Below are 9,615 nucleotides of genomic sequence, written 5' to 3'. Positions count from 1 at the left end.
CTTTATTAGATTAATTTGTTTCATAGATGCAGAGCAAAACATACGAAATATAAATTTTCTTTAATCACAAATTTATAAACCGGAGAATTAAGAGTTCACCGACTAAAAAAACCGTAAAAAAAAAAAGAGAAATTACCAATTAATTAAAGTTACAAAAAGAAATAAAATTAAATAGATTTTTAGTAAACTCGTAAAAACTATAATTAAAATTAAAAATTTCTTTCAAAAAGACCACTTCCAAACTAACATCTTTACATTCTACACCGTATTATTAACATTCCAACCGTCATTCTGAAAACAAATTCGGTTCCATAATAATCATATCGACCACGAAATTGCTAACCAAACAACTCTCCATTTACCCTTCTAACCTTCTTGCCCTTACGGTATAAATACCAATCCAAAAAATTTGCTAAGCAATCCTCCTCATTACTTACCAGTTTACCAATTCAAAGTGCGATATCATCCCAAATAATATTCACCACTTTACAATTAAAAATAAAATAATTTCTACTCTCCAACTCAACTTCACAAAAAAAAAACACTTTAAAGAATCTAAAGAAAAAGAAATACCTCTAATAATTTTAAAGTATTATTAAAAATTACTTTTTAAATATTTGAATAAAATATTGATATAAATAATCTTACTTTAGATGTTTATCTTATTATTAAAAAATTAAATGATAAAATTATGAAATACTTAATTTCAGAAGCTATTTTAATTAACTACTCATAATGTCATTGAAAAATATTACTTCTCATTAAATTAATTTTAAAAATATTTTTTAATATATATATATATATATATATATATATATATATATATATATATATATATATATATATATATATATATATATATATATATATATTATATATATATATATATATATATATAATTCTATATACTACTTCTTTTACCAATATATCTTTAATCATGTTATGTTCTTTTTGAGAAAATAATAAATAATACATGATTCTTTTTCTTAAATGATAAACTTGTAGAATAAGATTATTCAGAGTCCTCTCAAATTTTGGAAGAGGTCCGAAACCATAAATGTTCTGCTTGAAGTGGAGTAATTTTCTACGCCAGAGACGTAGAGTCACAGAGACATTTGAAAAGGTTAAGAAAAAGGAATATATTGGATTTTCCCCTCACATGCTTATCAACAATCCTGATAGAATCTCATATGTGCTTATCTTGAAGGATGAAGTTGCGAAGAAGCCATGATCAGATGGTTTAGTACCTCTACCTCAAAAGCAGTAAAAGAAAGACAAAGTCTCACAATGAAGAAAGCACATTCATAAAAAAAAAAAAATGACGCAACGCCATATTTATTTCATATTCTACGTGTTGTAATAAAAAAACTAAATATAATTAAAAAACTTTATATGTAATAAAAAATAAAGTTAACCAAACTTGCATTATTTTTTTTAGTAACATTACTCGAAATGCCAAAAATATATAAAACTTACAAAGAAGAATAAGACCCCAATAGACTGTTATATAATATATGATATACATTTATTTTGACTTATGAAGAAAGAAAAAAAGTATATAAAAGAAGATCTAGAAAAAATAGGACAAAGAGAAGAAAACCAATGGATAAGAGATTACGCATTAAGTGGAAATGATTCAACTTATTTAAGGCAAAGAATTAGTCAAGAAAAAATTAATTAATTTTTTTTCAAATATTTAATTTAATTTATTCTTAGTTAATAACTGTTGCTACACTCAGGCCTTCTTTCTTGTACTTGAGTGGCTTGCACAAAAGAATTACTAATAGCCTTCCAATGCTATTTACTAAATCAAGAAATTTTCAGTAATAAAGTAAAGAAAAATCAAGTAGCACTTAGTATTATAATTCCTCAAGAGTGTTAGCACTTGTCACTGTTCTCTTAAAATCACTTTGATTTTGTTTAAAATAAGTTAAGAAGTTTGTTCATATGTTAATCTGAAAATACTCATCAAGATTGTGATTCTCATTTGAATTGATTAATTAATTAAGTTAGGAAAAAATGGCTGGTGGAGGATTCACAGATGGTGGAACCCTCAAGAGGGCTCATCTTTATGAGCATAAGATTACTTCATATCTCATATTTTCTTGCATCATTGGAGCTCTTGGTGGCTCTCTATTTGGCTATGATTTAGGTGTTTCTGGTGAGTTCAACTTAATTATAAATTTCTAATCTCCTTCTAACAATAAATTACTATTGAAAAAATTGATTTCGACATAATTTACAAGGTTAAATATGTTTTCGTCTTATAATAAGGACCAGAGAGTATATAATTATATGACGTTACTGAGATCTTAAAATATTGTTAAGTTAATAACGTAACATTGTTTGATAATCGCAGGAGGAGTTACCTCTATGGACGATTTCCTCGTAGAATTCTTCCCTCATGTGTATGAGAGGAAGCATGCAGAACTTCAAGAAACAGATTATTGTAAATATGATGATCAAATATTGACACTATTTACTTCATCTCTCTACTTTGCTGCTCTTGTGTCAACATTTGGTGCTTCAAGTCTAACAAAAAACAAAGGCAGAAAAGCAAGTATCTTAGTTGGTTCTGTAAGTTTCTTTATAGGAGCTGTTCTCAATGCAGGTGCTAAGAATATTTCAATGTTGATCGTTGGACGTGTCCTTCTCGGAATCGGTATTGGATTTGGAAATCAAGTAAGTTCAATTATTTTTTGGTCCAGTATCTTAATGACCGAAATTTCATCCTTTAAAGGTGTATAACTGAGATATCGCGAGTTCAAAATTGCACTTTTGTAGTCGTATGACCATGTTAGATAGCGATTATAGCGGTGCTACAACGTTATTGCTTTGTGATAAGCTTTTTAGTAACAAAGCATTGTCAAATAGTGATTGTTGCGCTACATGGTTCACCGAATTTTATTTACATTGCATGATTTTGCGATTGTTATGGTGCAGGCTGTTCCCCTATATCTATCAGAAATGGCACCTGCAAAAATTAGAGGAGCAGTGAACCAACTCTTCCAATTAACAACATGCTTAGGAATTTTGATTGCTAACCTTGTGAATTATGCTACTGAGAAACTTCATCCTTGGGGATGGAGATTATCCCTAGGTTTAGCAACCGTTCCAGCAACATTCATGTTCGTTGGAGGTTGCTTTTGTCCCGAAACACCAAACAGTCTTGTCGAACAAGGACGAATCGACGAGGGAAGATTAGTTTTAGAGAAGATCAGAGGAACTAGAAATGTTGATGCTGAATTTGATGATCTTCTTGAGGCTAGCAGAGAAGCAAAATCTATTAAGAATCCGTTTCAGAATCTGCTTTTGAGAAAGAATAGACCTCAGTTCATAATTGGTGCATTGTGTATTCCAGCATTTCAACAGTTGACAGGAAACAACTCCATTCTGTTCTATGCTCCTGTCATTTTCCAAACAATAGGATTTGGATCTGGTGCATCTTTGTATTCATCTGTTATTACAAGTGTAGCACTTGTTCTTGCCACACTCATCTCAATGGCTTTTGTTGACAAGTTTGGTAGGAGAGCTTTCTTTTTGGAAGCTGGTGTTGAAATGGTGATATGCATGGTAATGATATCTTCCATACATAATATTAACCTATTTTCAATAACTTTTTCTAAAACACTAATTGTTAGGATCAACTTGTTTGAACTTATCTGCTAACGTAACCGTTTAATCTGCAGCTTGCTACAGCTATAGTTTTGGCTGTTTCATTTGGAAAAGGAAAAACACTGTCATTTGAGGTTGCGATCTTTCTAGTTATCGAGATTTTCTTGTTTGTTCTGGCATACGGAAGATCTTGGGGTCCCTTAGGATGGTTAGTTCCTAGTGAGCTCTTTCCATTGGAGATAAGGTCAGCTGCACAGAGTGTTGTGGTGTGTGTCAACATGATCTTCACAGCCATTGTGGCACAGTTCTTCCTCGTGTCACTTTGTCACCTCAAATACGGAATCTTCTTGCTGTTTGCTGCATTGATTACCCTCATGAGCTGCTTTGTCTACTACTTTTTGCCAGAAACCAAACAAGTTCCAATTGAAGAGATTTATCTTCTGTTTGAGAGGCACTGGTTTTGGAAGAAAATAGTAAAAGATGAAGGCAGCACTTCTGGAACAAGTGTATAACTCAAGATCTTTGAATCTTGTTCCTTCTGAGTTTTTCATTTCATAGGCAAATGTTACTAGTAAAGTTAGGGGGAGGGGGAATTTGTTAGCAGCAAAGATCAAATCTTGTACCTCCTTAATAACCCTTCGGGGCTCGCCTCGGCGACTTGTTCCTTCTGATTTTATATGGAAGAGTTTTGCAATTTTCATCATGTGTTGGTGCTCTTTTCATTGCTAGGGTGTATAAGGTATAGTTTTGACAAATACTTAAACTAGCATTTAGATACAAATAAATGACAATCAAAAGCTATTTTCAACTTACTACAATAAGAATCTCAATAGAGCTTCAACAAGCACATAATTTAGACGAGAACACGAGCATTGAATCTTTGCCAAATCTATTTTTATAATGCTTACCAAAGCATATTCATTAATTAATGATAAAATACAACTAAAGTCTCAAAATTCAATATTCCCACCATAAAACATAAAACAAAAATGAAATACAACAAAAACGATGCCGGTGTTTCTAAGCTACCTTAAGCATGCTGATAATGGTGCAACTTATACAGTAACACTTTACCTGAAGCATTTCCGACAGCCATAAAACCTCCACCTGGACTAAAATCAAGACAACGGGGATAGTGTAGGTTTGCATTTGGTGGTGGCCAGTTAGAGAATACAGTATAGGATGGAACATGTATTAATTTCAAACTGCTCTTCTTCATGCCGGAACAGATAGCTAATATTTGAGAGTCGTGATTAAATCTCATGAAATCCACTGCGGTATTCAAATTGTCAATGGCCTTGATAGGCTTTCTCTTTCCCCCGAGAAATTCCTCTCTGTTGTAAATGTTCACAACTCCACTGTCTGAACCAGCTGCAAAATGTGTCCCTCCTGGATTAGTACAAAGCGCTGTGCTGTTTATGCAGCCTTCATCGACACCTTTATGTATGCAAGTCCTTGTTCTCAGATCCCAATGGTAAACATGGCCGTCGCCACCAGAGCTCAACAACTTTTGTCCGTCCTCGGTGAAAGCTAAGGTTCGGACAGTTCCATTCATCTTCAGTGTACCGATTAATTGCTTTGATTTTGTTGAGACCAGTAAAATATAACCTTCGTCACCAACAAAGGCTATTGTTTTAGAATCAGGAGAGACCTCAAAAACTTCCAAACTCTTCTCTTCCCTACCCAGCAGTGGACCGATTTTGTCGACTCTAGCCTTAACCAAATCAAGACTGTAAAAAAATTTCCTTCTTCCCGATAGTATCACCTGAGACCCGTCAGGCAAGAAAGATGCTTTTCTAACGGGGCAATCTTCAAGGAATATGCTTTGAATTTTGGTGTTTCGTTTTCCATCAATTTGAAAAAACCTAAGCTTCCGGTCTAATCCGGCAGCAAGAAGCAACTGACCATTTCGATGGAACTGAACCGAATTTATAGGACCACTAGAAGGATCTTGTATATTTGCATCTACAAGTCTTGAGTATTCAATATGACCTGGCAACAATCTTGAGCTGCTCTTCACAACCAGGTCTTCATTTGTTCTCAGAATATCATCCATGTCTTCATAACCTTGGCTCACAACAGCAGCTTTATTATCATCATCTGTTAACTCGTCATCAGAAGATCCATCCATTTTCTCCCCTGCATCGAGTTGCGCCCAGTCAGTTCCTCGATTGAGCTTTACGTGTTGAGCCCTCAATCTTGACACATACTCTGAACCAGATATCAAAGCCTCGTCCTCTTCCTTTCTCAGCTTCCTTAATCTATTAACTTTGGCTATGTTAACAGTGACTTTTTCTTCTTCCTCATCGACCCACACAGGTTTTCTTTTCAAAGCACCGCCATCTTCTTCATCTGACAAGTCAACATCCTCCTGGTAAACAGATACAACACTATCTGCAGAACGGTCGGTGAAGAACAAATCAGAAGCCTTTGCAGCAGACTCAGCTTCCACTTCAGCATCACCACCCTTTCCAAATTCAAGAGGGGAATAGAGAGACCCGAACAAAAAGTTTTCCAGCTTTTTCATTTCTTTCACTTGTTCTAATTCCAACTGTTCTGCCTTGCCATCTCGCTTCCTCTTTTTCACTTCCGCAGCCTCCACATCAGACTCTTGCCCATCTTCAACCTCCTTTTCTTTAATGTCCTCCTGCCTCTTGGTCTCTATTTTAGAGAGAGCATTTTGAGATATTAAACTCATCTTTCACAAGCAAACCTGCAACATTAAAAAGAGAGTATGTAATCAGGATATTAAAATGTTACAGCCACATCATTAAGGTTTTCAATATCCAAATCCATGAGTGAGACAAAATCAGGCGCATTCAACAATGAATTTCTATAATACACCAATGATCAAAAGAGACAATAACCCTGCAGTGACATCAGAGCTTTTGATGTCCATGACCACATTCAAGTCTCAAAAATAATAGAAACCTAAAAGAACCAACTCATAACAGAAAAGGAGAGAAAGAATGAATGAATATCAGATTCTTGTATTTATGTAAAATGAAAAGTGATTACAAAATTTACAAGATGCAAAGAGTTCGGTATTCATCCCTAGCTTGAGTAATCTAACTGATTTTGGAACCAGTTAGTCACTGCACAACAGATTTCAATAAGTTACTATGTTGTTCTGACTCAGCACAAACTGATTACAAAGAGAAGCCATCTTGGGCTATCATAGACTACTACCCACATCAGTCCCACTTAGGGTCTGTTTCCATTTACTTATTATTTGAGCTTATCTCCTAACATAAGTTTGGCAAAACTGTTTGAGAGAACTTATGAAAACAGCAAATACCATTGTTCATAAGCTGTTTTCAACCTACTTTCGTAAGATCTCCAAGATAGCTACTTATAAGCTTATACGAAAAACAATTTAAATTTATTTTATTTCACGTTTTGCCATAGAATTAGCTTATGCACAAGTATTTGTACTATAAGCTGCAAATAAGTTGTTTATCCAAACACGGCCGCAATCACTATTCTACGCGATCTCAAAGATTGCAAAGCTACCAAAATATAAAACTTTTATCAAATTCAACATTTCGAAAGAGAGATAACACTAATTGCAATTTGTGTATACATACTATGATATAAAGCAATTCACAGAAATATCTATAGAAAATTATTATCAAACAAAACAGCAGCATGACCAGTATAACGATAAATTGATAATGAAAACACTTACTACACAAAAACAACGGTTCTATATAAGAAATCTAGAAGCACAATGGTATTAATCATTAGCATGAACCATGGTATCAAAATTGAAGGAAAAAAATGTAATTGAAAGCTGAAACAGTTGTTAGCATAGAGTATACAGAGTGTTGGTTGAGATACCTGTGACCTAGATGCACGGGAGAGAGGAAGGAAAGGAACGGTGGCGACGGCGGCGAGAATGGTTGAGTGTGAGACAAAACGGTGAGTCCAGGGTATAGTTGAAATGGGATTAGGGTTTAGAATCACCGTGAGGGTAAGAGAGAGAATATTATATTCATTTTATTATTTTAATGTTTTCTTAGAAATTAAATTTTTTTACTATTAAATTATTTTAATAAAAATTGAAGTTTTTTTTTTTGACAAATTGTCAATTCTTTTGTTTTCTTCTATATGAAAATTTAGTTTAAAAGAATTAATTCCTTCCGTTCAAAAATATTGTTGTTTTAACAAATAAAATATATATCATTTAATGTCTTATGAGAATATTATTGTATTTCTTAATTAATGTTCAAAAATCTTAAACGATAGTGATTTTAAAACGAAGGGAGTATGTGTTGAGGAAAACACATTTTATCTCAAATATTTAGTGGCAAAAATTAAAGTAAAATAATCAATTCTCTACATACAATAACAATTCACCCTCGTTTGACAACTAGTCACTTAGATGTCGTGGTGGGTTGGCCACACGTCTACCTCTGACCGAATTTTCATCTGGTAAGAGAAAGGAAAACAACCTTTGGTCGGGAACAACCCCAATGATGTCTAGTTAACTTTGATGAAACCCACATAAGTTCACAAAGATTTGAATCCATGCACTTAGGATCATATAAATACACCTTAAGCGAGTAACAAAAAATATTTGATTCCATAGATGTATTTTTACAAACTCTTTTATTACAAAGTAATATACAAACACTAGACACAAAAAGGGAAACAGAAGCCTCCAACAAGTCTAATTCCACAGAGAAACAATTTTTCCATCTTCGACTGCTTGATCTAGTCGGATTTTCTCTCTAGAAAGCGTTAAAGGTCGGTGGAAGTGTTACACCTGCCGCAAAGCATTTTCAAATGAATGCGAAAGCGCCTCAAGAGTGGAACTCATACAGTTTTAAATTTTTCAAATAACGGTGTATAATTCTAATGCAATGTTCGTGCAAGTTTTGAAATCAAAAGTTGTTATTGAAACAACATTGTGATGTACAATGAATTGGTTAAGGGTCATAACAGAATGTTTGTCTAGACATCCAAAGTATAAAAACGGTAATGCAATAGTACATTGTACTTAGAAATGACAATAAAAAATTTTTGGAGTCAGTTTAACGCAAATTTGCTATAATATGCTTTCAAATTAGACCTTGCTTCAATTAGGTCTTTTAAGGATTGTAACGTAATTTGCTTCATAAATTTTGAATAAAATAATTATAAGGCTCAAAATTCACTTTTAACCCCAAATTCTCCTTCCAGTTATCTCATTTTCTATATTCAATTAATTCAACATGTGCTCTAAATTTCCGAGAGGAAATTTAAAGTTGTAATGATGAAGATATGATGACTCAAACACCAATAGAGATTTTTTTTATGGTGGCAGACACCTTATTTTTATTTTTCATATCTCAATTTTTTTTTTGGAATAATTACTATGAAATTTCTTCTTTTGATTTGATTTTGTTGAAACGAGACTTTAAGTATTTCGAGTATTTTATTTACATTATTCTCCTTCTAATTTTTGTTAAAATAAAACTTTGATAAAGAAAAAATGAGGTGAAGAAACTTTGATATATGCGAGTCTTATTTTAATTAAGCTTTATTTTTTCTAGGTTTAACCAACCAATTCCAATCAATATATTCTTGTTTCCACCAAAAATCAAACTCGAGTACCCGAACAATTCGTCCTTAGTGGAAGCTCATTTTTCACTAGAGCCCAAATATTTGGTTTTAAGCCTCTATTTGGTAAGATATTTTTTAAGCTTATAGTTTATCAGCTCGTATGATAATAAATGACTTGTTTAGTAACAGTCTTTTCATCACGAGTTTATAGCTTATTTTATTAGTTTATAGCTTATTTTTTAGATGTTATTTCAAATAACGTTTTAGCTCATGGCTTATCATTTTTCTTCTATTTTTTGCTTTATTATTTTAACTAAAATACACTACTATCCTTTATAATATATATTTTTTTAAAATAAAATAATTATATATTAAATGTTATTTTAATTTTCAACTAATTGAACCGCTAATTTTACTAAACACTTCAATTAGCTTATCAACTATAAGTCATCA

General features: G+C 32.7%; 2 protein-coding genes across 2 annotated transcripts; one reads left to right on the top strand and one right to left on the bottom strand.

Moving 5' to 3' along the window:
• Positions 1-1,816: 1,816 nt before the first annotated feature.
• LOC131622976 (sugar transport protein 14-like) lies at positions 1,817-4,316 on the top strand. Its single transcript, XM_058893979.1, has 4 exons — positions 1,817-2,161; positions 2,360-2,682; positions 2,944-3,573; positions 3,690-4,316. Exons 1-4 carry the CDS (start codon positions 2,020-2,022, stop codon positions 4,125-4,127), a joined length of 1,533 nt encoding a protein of 510 aa, XP_058749962.1. The 5' UTR covers positions 1,817-2,019; the 3' UTR covers positions 4,128-4,316.
• A 171-nt stretch (positions 4,317-4,487) lies between these two features.
• LOC131622974 (U3 small nucleolar RNA-associated protein 18 homolog) lies at positions 4,488-7,596 on the bottom strand. The gene is made up of 2 exons (XM_058893978.1): positions 7,456-7,596; positions 4,488-6,328 (listed from the first exon to the last, which is right to left on the bottom strand). Exon 2 carries the CDS (start codon positions 6,311-6,313, stop codon positions 4,646-4,648), a length of 1,668 nt encoding a protein of 555 aa, XP_058749961.1. The 5' UTR covers positions 6,314-6,328; positions 7,456-7,596; the 3' UTR covers positions 4,488-4,645.
• Between the last annotated feature and the right edge of the window lie 2,019 nt (positions 7,597-9,615).

This window comes from Vicia villosa, unplaced genomic scaffold (genome assembly GCF_029867415.1).
Source record: "Vicia villosa cultivar HV-30 ecotype Madison, WI unplaced genomic scaffold, Vvil1.0 ctg.000045F_1_1_3, whole genome shotgun sequence".
Classification (NCBI taxonomy): domain Eukaryota; kingdom Viridiplantae; phylum Streptophyta; class Magnoliopsida; order Fabales; family Fabaceae; genus Vicia; species Vicia villosa.
The sequence above is the reverse complement of the archived record's forward strand: the minus strand, read 5'-3'. Positions and strand labels throughout refer to the sequence as shown.